The sequence below is a fragment of the Camelus bactrianus genome, chromosome 1 (genome assembly GCF_048773025.1).
Source record: "Camelus bactrianus isolate YW-2024 breed Bactrian camel chromosome 1, ASM4877302v1, whole genome shotgun sequence".
Lineage (NCBI taxonomy): Eukaryota > Metazoa > Chordata > Mammalia > Artiodactyla > Camelidae > Camelus > Camelus bactrianus.
In genome coordinates, this window is record NC_133539.1 from 10,959,607 (window position 1) to 10,975,370 (window position 15,764).

The 15,764-nt window shown below is 45.8% G+C and overlaps 1 protein-coding gene and 1 pseudogene across 7 annotated transcripts in view; both read right to left on the bottom strand.

Moving 5' to 3' along the window:
• EVA1C (eva-1 homolog C) overlaps window positions 1-3,353 on the bottom strand; it is an 80,380-nt gene extending 77,027 nt beyond the window's left edge. For all 7 annotated transcript variants that reach the window (XM_074360645.1, XM_045517834.2, XM_010956591.3 and 4 more), the window contains exon 1: window positions 2,558-3,353. In XM_074360645.1, coding sequence (XP_074216746.1) covers window positions 2,558-2,717 — 160 coding nt within the window. In that variant the 5' untranslated portion in view covers window positions 2,718-3,353. The remainder of the gene's footprint in view (window positions 1-2,557) is intronic.
• Window positions 3,354-12,292: 8,939 nt separating this feature from the next.
• LOC105070407 (elongation factor 1-alpha 1 pseudogene) lies at window positions 12,293-13,332 on the bottom strand (annotated as a pseudogene).
• Window positions 13,333-15,764: the final 2,432 nt, after the last annotated feature.

Genomic DNA, 15,764 nt, shown 5'->3' on the forward strand with positions numbered 1-15,764 from the left:
CTCAGCTACTGTAAGGCTCTTCGGGGGAGGGTACACTGTCTCTTTACAAGCACTACATTCTGCATATCCCTCCAAGTTCATAAAAAGGAACAAGACTGCCTGTCCCCAGGAAAGCAGGCATCAGGCTTTGAGGCCAGGATGGGGTGGTGTGTGTGTGTGTGAAGGATGGAGGGGGAAAGATGTTGGAGTCACATGATCAGGATCCACTGCTTCAACTAAAACATTCAGCTCATCTGAACCCTCAGACTCATCTTTGGAGCTTAGGAATTTCCCTCGATGCTATATGTCACATGTTTAGGGGATCCCTAAAGGTTCATCAAGTTTCAAGTCAAATTCATCAACTTTGGAAGACTTCCTCTTTCTCCCTGAGCCTTTTCTAATATTTCCCCAATGCCCCACAAGATAGATTTTAGATCTCAGTGTGAGTGTCTGTGGTTTAAGAGGAGGTTATTTTTCTTTTCTTCTCCCCAAAAGGCTCCCTGACACTTTCTCCCTGGTTTTCAGATCTCACACTGAGCAAGGCTGACCAGAGGCAACACAGAGTCTCCCTGTGGATGGACCTGGCAAAATCACTACCGACCGACCACTGGCTCAGGGAGTTTTAAACCCCGGAATTCAGGTTCCCACCGAGAAGAGAAGAAAATCCCTCTTGACATTTATGTCATTTAAAAGAGTGTATCTGTTATAATGGAAAAGACTCTGAAAAAAAAACTATATAGGTGTATGTATATGTATAACTGATTCACTTTGCTGTACACCCGAACCTAACATTGTAAGTCAGTAAGTCAGCTGTGCTTCAATAAAAAACAAAATTTTTTTTAAAAAGTAAATAAATAAAGAACATGTATGAAAACATCCATTTCCCAGGGTAGAGCGGCCCAGTTTGATAAATCAAGTTCACCCTCTGTAACTGCTGCTACATACAGACAATTCCAAACTTGGGTGGTAACCTATAGACTGCTTCAAGGATTGCAACCGCTGCACTAAAGAAACAAACTCTTAAGTGTCTATAATCTGTGAAAACAATCTAATGGTTACACCGCAATTTACCTAAAGCAATATTTGTTCAGTTACAATGATGTCACAAAAGAAGGGCTTGTCAGCTTTCAGTTCTTTCCTTAACAATATTCAGACCCAGACTGTGGCTGAATTCAGAACTGTTTTCCATAGCTTAAATCAGCAAAGACAAAACTTTTCTAGCAGCCAAGAAAGTTCTATTGCAGAAAAAAAAAGTCGATAGCACTTGAAATTCAGCATTTTCCTAGCACATTTACCACAGCGCTCTGACCCTGTGGTGCACGATTTTAAGGACCACAGTTTCCTTGCCAAATAGGCATATCTTGGCTTCCTTTGCTAGGTAGAAACGCTGCCTTGATATTAAATATTCAAAGCAAAGAACCTCTGACCCAAGGGCTTTCAGCTAACAATGACATTCTCTGTAAGTAAACTAGAAACCCAGCTCAGCTTCTGATTTGCCAGTGTTCCCTGCCATGTACTAGTCTACTGCACAAACAGGGCTGAGGAGTGACTCCCGTTTACCGTGATTATATTGCAAAAGACCCTCAGGCAGGGATACGGGAAGCCTGGACTTGGCAGAAGATGCTGGAGAAGCGGGGGGTGCGGGGAAAGAGTAGGGTTCAGAGCTGCTTCCTGGGCTGGGCAGGGGCGAGGAAAGGGTGAAAGGCCTCCAGCCTCGCCAGAGGGAGACCCGGGTCTGATATAATGGCAGAGACGTTGTTACTCTCAGCAAGCGCAACCAGTAACAGAAGAATGCAGCTCCTGTAGCCCTCATCAACCTAGAAACTTCTCTCTCTTTGCGGCGCCACGCCTACAACCCCAGAACAATCTGAGATCAGCAGCGGGAGCCTTGGTCCCAGTCCCCTAAAAAAAAAAAAGCCTCAACGTTTACTGGATGGGGGAAGTCATCAATTTTTAAGGCGGTTGGGTCTGGAGGGGGCAGATGCTGGTAACTTTGGGCGGTGAAGTCCTACCCCTGAGTCTCCGCTCTGCTCCATAAGCTTCTTCTCATTTCTCATTGCATCTCGACCAGACCTCCCATCCACTTGGGCTTCCCTCTGCTGTCGGCGCAGACTTCAGGTCAAGTGTCCCTCTGGGTTGGTCTCCTTACATGGGCACCCTAGAGGCTGGCTGGGGCACACCCGGACTAGGCGGATAGGAAACCAAGTGCAACTCCTTGGACCACAACACGTGTACCAACAGCGCCGAGCGCCGCACAGAGCTCAGCTTAAGGTGCTTCAAGCGGACACGCAACCGTGGGAGCAGGGTTCCTGACACTGCGAATTGACGAGGTCAACTCACGGGGAGAGAAACTCCAAATACCCTACCCACTCTTCCTTCTAGAAGGACTTCCCTGCCACCAGTCCACACGCAGCTACTTCTCTGTTAAAGGCTCACGCCAGGCAAGAAAACTGGCTCTGAGCGCGACCCAAGTTTAATCCAGTCCGACTGTGCCCTCTCGGGTGCCTGCCCCCAACCGAGGGCTCACCTGGGCGCACCGCGGTACCGGGGGCGCACAGCGAGGGAGGTCGCTTCTTACCCGAGAAGTCCGTGAGCGCTGCGATCTCCCTGGAGCAGACCAGGACAGTGCAGTAGAAGAGGCGCAGGAGCTGCCCAGGAGGCTCTACCTGCCTGCGGAGGCCGGGATGCTGTGCCGGCTGGGGCACGGGCAGCGGGGGCGCCTGTCCTGGCAGGAGCATGGTGCGCAGCCCGACCGAGCTCGGGCGCGGGCCCGGGACGCGCAGGGGGTCGCTGGGCGGCGGGCGGCGTCACATGGCGGGGCGGGGCGGTAGCCAGCGGCTCCACGGCCCCCTGCCACCTCCTGGCCCAGGCTGCCAGAGCCTCCTCCCCGGCGTGGGCCAGCACCGGCTCCCCAGCAAAGAGGAGGGGGCGGGGAACTGGGGCGGGGCGAGGAGCCCCGGGAAGGATCCGCGTAGTTTCCCCGAGAGGAAATCTCCGCTGCGGCCGCGCGGGAGGAAACGAGGTGGGGGCGAAGGGAAAGTGTAGCCTCTCGCGCCCAGAGACTGCGGAGGCCGACTCCTGGCGCGCTGCCGGCCACGGAGGGCGCCCCCAACAGCGCGCCGAGGGCAGCGCAACCTGAGCGTCTTCCACGCCCGGGTCCCCGCCCCCGAGTCGGCTGGGCACCCCTGGCCCGGCCCGCGCTGGCCCCGTGCCAGCCTCGCCCTGGCCGCCGGAGGAACACGGCCGGTGCCCGTGACGCACTTTGGAGCCAGCGCCGCTGGTTGAGCCCGGGAGCTCCGGGGTGGGGCCGAGGCCGGGGTGGGGGCCTCAGGAAGGTGGGTCCTGGAGGCGTGGGACCGCATCATTGACCCACCGCGCTCCACTTGCAGAATCATGGAGCACGCACAGTTATCCCCATTTCACAGGAGAGGAGACTGAGACCCAGAGCATCGCCCAACGCCGAAGCTAACTGAGCCAGGACCTGAACGGCTGCGGGGGCCGGGGAGGAGAAGGGGACGTTCTGCTCAAAACGGGTCAGATAGCTCCAGAGCCGATTTCTCTTCGCTGCGACTACTTTTCTTCTGGATACTGGTTGTCCACGGCGCTCAAAGGATCTGACACTGGACCCGCACAAACAGCCTCCAAACGCTAATAATTAGGCTTTGTTTTAAAATGGGCCACAGCATCTTTCTGAACCTCTCGATTACGCGCGCTATGACCCACGTTTGGACGCCCAGCCCATGGGCGAGGAGCGGACTGCACGGCCCGGGCTCGGGGAAACTGGGACATGGGCGTGGGGGCTCCCTGGCTGTGCGCCGAGGGGTGCGGTACCTGGGGTCCAGCGACCCAGACCCGGCGGACTGCGCGCGGCGGCCGGGCCAGGCGGCGCCGGCGGGCGGGAGGAGGGCCGGCCGGGCGCTCGGCACAAAGTGTTCCCGAACACCGCGGGAGGGCCTGCCAAGTTCGCGGCGGGCCTGACGCGGAAACGTAGATGATGAGGCCCAAGGGCGGGACCGGGCGCACTGGGTCCGCGGGCTGTGAACCGCACGGCAAACGCCGCAGAGTGCCGTGGGGAGGCCTGGAGCCCGAAAAACCTAGACTCGCTGTGGAACCCTCTTAGACGTGGGTCGCCAGGATCCCGGAGGGCTGGACGTCATGCGTCCCACACGGTGCTCCAGCAGGGGCAGGGTCAGGGGAATTGCGATTCGGGCCACTTCCTCCCTCTCTTGGGGTTGGAGGAGGGGGCCCGGGTGGCAAATGCAAGGATCAGTATTTGTTAGTGGGACCCAATCTGACAGGCACAATGATTTTTAAACTCTTACTAAAATATTCAACCTTCTCAATAACCCTTGGACATAAGTATTCTTACGCATTTTCTAGGTTGAGGAAACTGAGGCAGGGAGGGTGGGTAAGGATGCCTAGCACTTAGGAGCCATTCAGTAAGTAACTCAAAATGCAGTTCCCTCATGTAGTTCCATTCTATTCATCCATCTACTTTAGATGTGAATTAGGTACCTATGTGTCCAATCCTCTGCTGGGAGCTGGGGACAGTGGCACAGGAAGGGAACCATGCTCCCTCAGGGCTGGGGGCTGCCACCACTGTCCCGTAGGAATGTGCTGCCTTCCAGATAACCGTGTGGGCACTGTTACTAACTGTGACAGCACCACCAGGCCTCCCTATCTGTAGTCATCAGGCTTACTGTGACGATTTGATGAGTTGGTACAGGTGACATGGGTAGATCTGAGTCTGGAACTAGTTAGTAGGTGCTCAGTCAATATTAGTCATTGTTACAGCAAGAAAGACGGACACTGAGCAGGTAATGCCACGTAAAGGACAAGGGGCCGTGGGAGAGACCAGATGGAGGGAAGGAGGTGTTAGGCATCTTTTTAAGAGAAGATGGGTGGTAGAGTGTGTTCTTAGCACGAGGTCCTGGGTTCAATCCCAGTATCTCCATTTAAAAAAAAAAAAAGAATATAAAGTTGGGGGGAAAAAGACAAGATAGGTGACAAAGATCATAAGAGTTGGCCAAACAAAAGCTAGGTGTTTGGGGAGGATGAGCATCTTAGGAAAAGGGACCAGCCTACATGAAATCCAAAAGAAGCATGGCTCCTAGAGAAGCCTGGAGGAGATGGAGCAAAGAGAAAGGGGGCAGGGCAAGGGGACGTTGAGAGGTCAGCTGCCAGAGCTCAGGGACCCAGACACCTAGTGAGCACTTTCATCTTTATCCTTAGCCCTTGTGAGCATTTCCATGTTAAGCCAGCAGAGGGTTGTAAGCAGACAAGTAACGCACTCAGCAGTATGCTGGTAAAAGATGACTGGCTGCTCAGGGCATCTGGACTAGGGCGGTCAACAGTGGGTCTGGGGGTTATACACCCAAAAGAATTGAAAGTGGGGATTCAAAGAGATATTTGTGCACTCATGTTCACAGGGGCATTATTCACAGTAGTCAAAAGATGGAAGCAACCCAAATGTCCATTGATGGATGAATGGATAAACAAAATGTGGACTATTATCCAGTCTTAAAAAGGAGTGAACTTCTGATACATGGTACAACATGGGTGAACCTTAAAAACATTATGCTAGGTGGAATAAGCCAGAGACAGATGATAAATACTGTATAATTCCACTTACATGAAATAGCTAAAATAGACAAATTTATAGATAGGGCTTCTGTTTAGGGTGATGAAAAAGTTCTGGAAATAGATGGTGATGATGGCTGCATAACCTTGTGGATGTAATAACACCACTGAATTATGCACTTCAAATGGCAATTTTTATATTATTTACCATGACTTCAAAAAAAATGTAATATGCCAAAAACCACTGGACTCTATGCTTCAAATGGGTGAGTTGTGTGGTATGTGAACTATATCTCTATAAAGCCTTTTTTTTTTTAAGATCAAGCAATGACAACAAATTGGGTCCAGGGAGATGGTCAGGAGGGGAGGGTAGCCTGGAGGCTATGACTGTGCATTGGGCTGGGCTTTACAGGACCAGAGAGAAGGGGAATGTGGCCAAATTGGAACAATGTCTGGGAAGGCTGGAGAGCGTGGTGTGACTGGCTGAGTGAGGAGCCTGGAGGACAAGCCCCTGCTTGCTGTCTGCTTTGCCCCTCAGCTGCTCCCTGTTAAATCAGATCTTAGTCCTAATCTGATCTCTTCAAGAATTTTGGAATCTTGCAAGAAAAATGTAAAAATTCCATTTATTTTCCTCTCTGGTCCTCATACTTTCAAGTCTTTTTGTGCCCCCAACAAATGGAAGCCAATTACTCCCCACTTCCATTTCCATCTCTGAAAATATGATACAATCAAATACTTAAACTCTGGGGTTCTAACCGGGACCAGCTATATAATTCACAGGCCCAACACAAAGCGAAAATGCGTGGCTCCTTGTTCAAAAATGATTAAGAATTTTAAGATAGTGACTGCAGGGCATTGAACCAAGCATGCGCTTTTTGAGCACAGGGCCCTGAGCGACTACAGAGGCCACACGCCCTTGAAGCTGGCAAGGCACTACCAGTACCTCCATGTCTCAGGTGCGGAAACCAACAACCCAACTCACACAGATCGTCTGCGGCAGGATTTGAAGCCCTCTTAAACTGTAAAGGCACAGCGATTAGGGGATGAATGCCAAGAATGAGTCAAATAAAAGTGTTCTTCCTTTCTTTATGATGGCAGCATTGGCAATCTGGGCCCTTCCTGCGCACGAGTTTGAGACGTATCTCTGTACCTGGAACACGCATCCTTCGTGTGAGAGGCATCCTTGTAGCACATTGTAAATTACATACCTAAGTTTCTGCCTTTTGTTTTTCTCTACTTTTGAAGCAACTTTGTTCCTTCTTTCCAGCTCCAAATTACATCCCTGTTTTTCTTCTTCCTGGCCACTTCCCTTCCCACATAGCCAAACCTGCTGTGGACGATGTTTGTGTGCTGCGCATTTAAATCCAGCCCCAACCCTGTCCTCTCACCTGGGCCATCCAGGTAAGGCTCTGGGGCTTTCAACAAAGATGGGCTGCAGCTGCTCCAAGAAGACATAAGTCACCATTTGTCAGCTGCAAAGAAACCAATCTTTCAACTCAGGACAGTGAGGCAGAATGGTGTCCAGAGCTAAAAAGACTTATTTTTAGAAAGCAACAAATGGTGGTTTGTTTATAGAGCTGGCACCAAAGAGCCACATCAATAGCAAAGAGTCTGCTTACTGAGGACGGTGAAAGCTGGGAAGGGGAGGGCACTAGAAAGGCCATGTGGGGAATGTTTGGCCCCGAAGCAGATGGAAGGAGGTCTTTAAGAATATGGGCTCAAAACTGGTGTCTGTATGGCAGACCAGCCAAGGTCAAAGGCATCGAGTGCAAGAGTCTGTATCCTGCTCCCGACAGACAGCCACCCACAGAGGTGTTTACCTCCCTGCCTCTCCTTTTTCTCGAGTCTGCAAAGTGAAAATGCTGCAGGCTGAAGTCCACTTTGACTCTAAAGCTCATAACCTATTTACATGAGATGTAGGATTTCAGGATATTGAGTTCAGCCTATACTGGTTCCTTGACATTCTTTAATGTTTTCTTAAATACGTGTTTTAATTAATTAATTTTTTTGCTCTCAGTTTGTTTCCCTGTTATTCATATTTTTCTCTTTATGAAAGAAGAATGCAGCATGAGAAAATTTGGGGGTGGGGTGGGGGTTCTTGGAGCATTGTGAATGATTGAATTCTGCTCCGTGGGAGTTCTCAGTGTGAAAATTTCCAAGTATCCAAAGCAGTAAACTCAGTTTCTGAAGGAGGGCAGACACCATTTTCCCTTCTAAGGTTGGAGAATGCTGGGTTCCCACAGAAGCCCCGAGGCTGCTCTCTGCTGCCGCCTTCAATAAATGCTGCAGGGAACCCAGCCACCTGGGCCCTACCTGAGAGCGGGCTAGTTTGTTTCAGAGACCCCGGTCCCCGTCTCCACCCCCTGGCCTTCTCCTCCCTTCCCTCTCAGGACAGGCACTCTTCCTACCTGGTCCTCTGCCATCAGAAAGGGAAGTATGCTGATGGAAGGGAGCTCCGTAGTAGGTTGGAAAGAAGCACATCCAGCTCTGCACGACTGGGCTTGCCCTGCAGGCAGACACAGCGGGGGGCAGTGGGTCCTTGTACGGGCTCCACGTTCAGAGCTCACAGGTTCAACTCCCAGCTCTGCCACTACTGGTATCTGTGTTGTGGATGGTGGTACAGCTTAGAGCAAATGTAGCTGAAAGGCTACTCATAGCAGAAGCCCCTGCAGGGTAAGAAACATAACCATTTTGTAGACTTAGTGTATTGTTGTTGCTTGAGCATAAGACAGTGTTTGGTTTCCATTCAAACCCCTAGGAATGTCTTTGTGATCAAATACCATTTGCCTTGTTAGGCAACAATGGAAATAATTTCCAACTTGCTTACCTGGATGACAGTGGCCCTTGTCCCAGGTGGGCTTTTCCACCAGAATTAAAAAAAAAAAAATTTTTTTTTAAGTGAAGGTACTGGGGATTCAGCCCAGGACCTCGTGCATGCTAAGCATACATTCTACCACTGAGCTATATACCCTTCCCACCTCCACTAGAATTTTTCTTTCTGTGAACTGGCTGAGACACTCTCCCCCGCCCTGCTTTCTGAATATCCCCTTGTCTCCCCACCCCTAGCCCACTCTGTTGGCCTCCTCAGGCCTGGCTCGCCTCCTCACCTTCTTCCCCTGCCCAGAAGCATCCCTGTCCCCAGCCCTCTGTGACATGCCCGAGCTCTTGGAATCTTGCTTCCTTCCAAAATGCCAGCCGAATCTGACATCAGCTCTTCCAATCCTCAAAGTCCTGACACTATATAATCTTTCTTTTCCTACATAATTTTTTACTGTGGTAAAATACGCATAACATAAAATGTAGCATCTTAACCATTTTTAAGTACATAGACCACATTGGTCCCTCTAGTAACTTTGTCTCTTGGAGAAGGAAGGAAAAAGAAGGATGGTCACATATGAGCCCAGTCTGCTTCCCTTTGGTCAACAGAAGTAAAAATCTTTCAGCAGAAGTCTCAGAAGGGTGAGGGAGAGTCTGGGAGGCCAAGGACTGTGGTGCTGCGTAAAGAGGTGACTGCAGGTTCAGAAGGTACAGTTCCTGCAACCCAGCAAGGGAATGTACTAGGAACTGACAAGGGCGCCCTCTGTAGGTGAGAATCTTAACTTACACCTTAGAAATGGTAACGGTGGCCCATGAATTTCCTAAATAATTTTTTTATCGTAAAACACACATAATATAAAATTTACCATTTTAACCAATTAAAGTGTACAGTTCAGCGACATTGAGTACATTCACGTTGTTGTGCAATTATTGCTCCCATCCATCTCCAGAACGTTTTCCTCTTCAAAAATGGAAACTCTGTACCCATTAAACTATAACTCCCCATTCTTTTGTCTCCTGGCAACCACCAGTCTATTTTCTGTCTCTATAAATCTAGCTACTGTAGATCCCTCATATAAATGGGCTCATACAGTATTTGTCCTTTTGTACTGGTTTCTTTCACTGAGCATAACGTCTTCAAGTTTCATCCATGTTGTCAGTATTTCCTTCCTTTTTAATGCTGAATAATATTCCATTGTATGGATACACCACATTTGGTTTATCCATTTATCTTTTGATGGACACTTGGGTTTCATCCACCTCTTGGTGCTTGTGAATAACGAACATGGCTGAAGAAAAAAAAGTTTTTTTTTAATTTAAATGATCATTCCCAAGGGGAAGTTTCAGGCTACTAAGAAGAAAACAAATCAAAGTCCATTGACAGGAATTCAGAATCAATGAAAGTAAGTTCCAATTAAGGGTATAGAGCAGAAGTTTCCAAACTTTCTAAGTTCTTGGCACCCTTAGTGTCTCAATGATATTTCACAGGACTATTAAGCCAAAAAACCAAACCAAAACAAAACAAAACTGAACTGTTACAAATTTATTAAATAGCTAGATCCAAACAACAAGTATTTATGTTCTAACAATTAGGTAGCTATTTGGGGGAAAAAGTATATATTATTTAAAGGAAAAATATTTTTTATTTTACTCTTAAATAACTGATTTATTAAGGAGGTGTGTGCACCCGTTAGGCATGTCACTGTCTATCCGATCTTGAAATCTGATTGGACACCGTCACCCTCACTTTCTGTTTCATGTATATTTTTCTTGGTCCTTGCTTTTATCACAGTAACCACTGAAATCCCAGTTTTATGGAACTGTGACAGCTCTGACAGAAAAGTAGCTCAATCTAATGTTGAAATTGAACTACCCTGAGTTAGTAGTTTGCAACAGAAGTCAGGAATTGCTATATTTCCTTCAACTTATAAAAATATTCCAATCTGTGAGTTTCTTGCAGCGCTCTGGGCAGTTTGGAGCCAAGTTTGGCAGCTGCAAATCTAGATAATTCAAATACTATGGAGACCTTACTTTGTCAACAAGAATTGCATAAACTGTGTCCGGCTCACTCTCCAACTGACTTCATTTTTACCACTCTAGCCCTCCCTCCCTCGCAGACACGCTGGCCCTTTTGCTGTTTCCTGACCGCTCTGATTACATTGCTACCTCAGTGCCTTTGCATTTGCTGTAGCTTCTCTCTGGATGCTCTTCCCCCATGGATTGCCACAGCTCTCCTCCATCACTCGTTCGGGGATGTCTGCCAGTCCCTGTGTATGCTAGTCACCACACCCCCCCCACCATTTTCTCATCTCCAGAGCTCTCAAGTTGGCCTACCTGCCATTCTATTGGTCTTCCTGCACTTCCAGGGGTGATTTGCCCCAAACAAACCTCTTTGAAATGAGTGATCTCCAATGACTTCAATAGCAACAAAGTCAGATTGCAGCGTTGATGTAATTAAAATGTTAATGGGCACCAAAAAAAGTAAATGGAACTAATAAAGACCAAAGAAAGGAAAGGAAATAATGCAAATGCACAGAACTGTCACAATTTAAACTAGCAAGCCAGGAGTACTCTGAGAAGGACATCACATGAGGAGAAGATGGCAGCATGGTGGCCGTGGCACTCGGCTGCTAAGACCCCTAAATCCAAATGGCTCCTGGGCAGGTGAAGAAATGCTGCTCCCACCTGAGGGAGGAACTGCAAAGTCTTGTTGCCAAGAGCCCTGAACACCAGGCTGGGAGGGGTTTGTGGACATGCTTTGCAATCTATCAAACCATGCTTTTCCCATTGATCTTAGGTGCCATCTTTTTTCCCTCATTATTCTCCTCATTAAACTTAGTTTTAAGGGATCTCAAAATTCTGTCCCAGATTTTTGGTCAAGTTGTTTCTATTAAAAAGTGCTAACTCACAGACATAGAAAACAAACTATGGTTACCACAGGGAATAGGGCTGGGTGGGATGGATAAATTAGGAGTTTGGGATTTAAAGATACACACTACTATATATATAAAACAGATAAACAGCAAGGCTCTACTGTATAACACAGGGAACTATATTCAATATCTTGTAATAACCTATAATAGAAAAGAATCTGAAAAAGTATATATGAATATGCATAACTGAATCACTTTGCTGTACACCTGAAACTAACACAACATTGTAAATCAACTCTACTTCAATCAAAAAAAGCAGCAACTGTTGGCAAGAATGTGGAGCAACCGGAACTCTTATACGCTGCTGGTGGGGGTGTGCAATGGTACAAGCATTTTGGAAAAGTTTGACAGTTTCTTAAAAAGGTAAAAATACACTTACCATGTAACCCAATATTTCCATTTTTGAATATTTATCTAATAGAAATAAAAAAATATATCCACACAATAAAAAAGTGCTGATTTTAGAAACTAAAACTTAAAACTGCCACCCACCCACCCACCCACACACACACACAAATGGCTCACAAAACATTCCTTTCCCTCTGAAGGTTTTCATGATACATTGTTATCATTAACCAGTCTTTTACTATTAAACCTAAATGGCCAATTGAGACAAACAGTTCTGAGGTCATTCTTTCACCACTGATTAATATGATCTTGACATTTTTTAATGAGAGGTGGCAGGTAGTGGGGATAATATTAATTTAGCCTCCCAAGCTTTCTGGGCAGACCTTGCCCGCTGCAGCAGCCTCCTTGGCCACTGCTTTGATGATACCCACAGCAACTGTCACAAACAGCAAAATGACCCAGAGGATGATCATCAGAGAAGCTCTCAACATACATGGGCTTATAGGAACTATATCAACCATGGCAGCATCACCAGATTTCAAGAACTTGGGATCACCTTCTAGCTTCTTCCCAGAACAGCAATCAATGTCCTCCAGCTCAGCAAATTTGCAAGCAATGTGAGCTGGGTGACCATCTCACACAGGTGTGTAGCCAGCGCTGATTTGGCCTGGATAGTTCAGAATAGTCAGGAAGTCAGCTTCTTCCACTGGTGGATCATTTTTGCCATCACCAGCCATGTTGCTGTGGTGAACATCTTTGACAGACACCTTCTTAACATTGAAGCACACGTAGTCCCAAGGAAGAGCTTTACTTGAAGCTTCATGGAGCATTTCAACAAACTTGACTTCATTGTAATGTTGACTGGAGCCAAGGTGACCACCATGCTGGGTTTAAGAATACCAGTCCCCTTGGGGACAGTACCAATTCCATCAATGTTGTAAATGTCCTGGAGGGACAGACAAAAGGGCTTGTCAGCTGGATGAGTCGGTGGCAGGATGCCATCCAGGGCTTCAGGCACTGTGGTTCCACTGGCATTGCCATCTTTATGAATGACTTTCCATGGCTCCAGCATGTTGTCACCATTCCAACCAGAACTGGCACAAATGCTCTTGTGTCAGGGTTATGGCCAATTTTCTTAATGTAGGTGCTGACTTCCTTAATCATTTCTTTATATCTCTTTCTAGCTGTAGGAATCCCTTTTGTTAACCTGAAAAATTAGTTGTTTCACACCCAGCGTGTAAGCCAGAAGGGCATGCTCATAGGTCTGCTTGTTCTTGGAGACACTTGCTTCAAATTCGCCAACATCATCAGCAACAAGCTGGACAGCACAGTCTGGCTGAGCTGTGCCTGTGATTGTGGTTTTGACAAAGTCTCTGGGTCCTGGAGCATCAACCATGGTCACATGTGTTGGTCTTGAATTTCCACAGGGATTTATCAATGGTGATACCTCCTATCAGTGGTGATACTGCACTCACGTTCATCTTTCAGTTCATCCAAGACCCAGGCATCCTTGAAAGGAGAACTTTCCCATCTCAGCAGCCTCCTTCTCAGATTTTTCAGTGCTTCTTTTGTCAGTCCTACCACCCTTGTGGATCATATGGCCGTCAGTGGTAGACTTGCCTGAATCTACATGTCAAGTGATGACAGTGTTGATGTGAATCTTTTTCTTTCCCATTCTGGCTTAGATTCAGTGGGGGTTTTCACAGCACCTATGTTCTGGTGGAAAATTCACTGTTGTCTTTACCACATACCAAGTTCCTATGTATGCATGGGTCTTTGTTTCCTTTTGAATAAACTTTTAGTTTTGGAATAATTCTAGATTTACAGAAAAGTTGAAGAGAGAAGGATTCTGTACACCTTCACCCAGTTTCATCTCATGTCCATTTTTTCATGCTTCTATGGTACATTGGTTAAAACTAAGAAACCAGCTTTTGCACATTGCTATTAACTAAACTCCAGACTTTATTTGTATTTCATCAACTTTCCCCCTAGAGTTCTTTTCCCATCCCAGGATCCAGTCCAGGGTATCACAGTGCATTCTGTTGTCATGTCTCCCCAGTCTCATCTGATCTTTGACAGTTTCCCAGTTTTTCCTTGTTTTTTTTTTCATGATCTTGACAGTTTTTAAAAGTAGCAGTGATATATTTTTTAGACTGTCCCTCAGTTTAGATTTGTCTGACGTCTTTCTGGGGTTATGGATTTTGGGGAAGGATGCTATCAATGTGAATGCTATAAACTTTCTCATCACATCACATCAAGGGTCCATGATAGCAACACAATTTGTCAGTGATGATGTTAACCGTGATCCCTTGGTTAAGGCAGTGTTGCCATGTTTCTCCACTATAAAGTTACCATTTTTCTTTTTCCATGCTTGAATCTTTGGAAGTTGGTCACTAAGCCTGCACTAGAGGAGGGAGGAGGAACGGTTGTGAACTAAGCTCCATTTCTTGGAGCAGGGAGTATCTACATATTACTTGGATTATTTGTATAGGAAAAATTTGTAAAGACTCTCACTTTGTAAGGAAGATCTTCTCCCCCATTTAATATTTTTTGTAACAGCACAGACTTTGTATATTTATTTTATACCTGAAATTATGATCCAATTATTTGGATTTTTGTCACTCAGATTGTTAATTATCATGTCACACAAATTGTTCCATTGGGAACTACTTCAGGTTGGTTCCTATGTCCCTTTCACATACCACCCACCCCCCCTTTTTTTTTAAAGGGTTCTTGTTTTCTAGTACTACAAGATACTCCAGGCTCATTTTATATGTGCCCGGTCACAGCCTTATATTTAGCCATTTCTCCAAGGATCACTGGTCCCTTTTATTTGATAATGGTATTAGAACTCAAGATCTGGGCACTGGGTGTGCTCATTGTTAACCGGGGTGTTGCTGCTTCTAGACCCTGTCAATGAACAGAGCTAGGAAATGTATGCATGTGTATAAACTCAGGTAGAATACATATCTATACTTATTTCTGTATCCATCCACTTCTGTTAAGCTAAACATAAGATCATAATGTCTCCAACTCTTATCCAGTCCCACAGGGTTCATTCTGGACTTACCTTCTTGCTTACAAGTAACTTATCTCTTTAACAGTGAAAAAGCTAGTGGCACCCCCATCATCCTCCATTCACTTACTTATTCGTTCAATTCCAGGATACATGAAAGTAATTTCAGAATTGTTAACTTATATCTCAATGACATAGGTCTGTTTTTGAGTCTGTATTCTGTTCTGCTGGGCTATTTGTCTATTCTTTTGCATTCTAATTTGCCATTCTAATTTGAGTATTATAACTTTTTGACTTAGCCACTCATAGTCCTTTATTTTTCCATACAAATTTATCATGATTTTTTGAGTTTCTTAATTTTCACTGAAATGGCGTAGTTTTATAGTCTGAACTTCTTTTACAATTTTTTCCTTAAAGGTGCCGTGCAGTCTTTTCTAGCTCAGTTCTGAAATAATTTACAGGGTTTTTTTTCCTTTGTGAATGGTGTCTTTTTTTCTATTACATTTTTAAATTAATTATTGCTAGTGTAGAGGTAATGGTACTGATTTTGGTAACTTGATCTTATATCTGACAACCTTGCTAAACTCTTATTAAGCTCGTATTTCTGGTGAATTTTCTAAGTAGATGAGCATTGTATCTCTTATAATTCTTTCATATCTTATTTCTTTGTCTTACCTTATCTCATTAGCCAGGACCTCTAGTAATAGATAGAAGTGTAAATAGTGTACATCCATCTCTACCTTCCTATTGTACCAGACATAATTCAAATGCATCTGAAATCTTTCCATTATGCATACTAGTTGCTGCAGGTTTTTGGTACATATAGTCTTTATTAAAGAATGAAAGTGCCTTCTATTCCTAGTTTTGTGTGAATTTAAAAAATCATAAATAGGTATTTTTTCAAATGCCTTTTCCCATCTATTGAGATAATTGATTTTCTCCTTGAATCCATTAATATAAAAATGATATAAAAGCATCCTTGTATTTCTTGTTTTTTTTGAAGTGCAGTGTTGGATTAGGTGAGCTAATACTTTATTTACACTCATCTATGTCTGTAGCGAAATAAGCCCATCATTTTCTTACTGTGTATT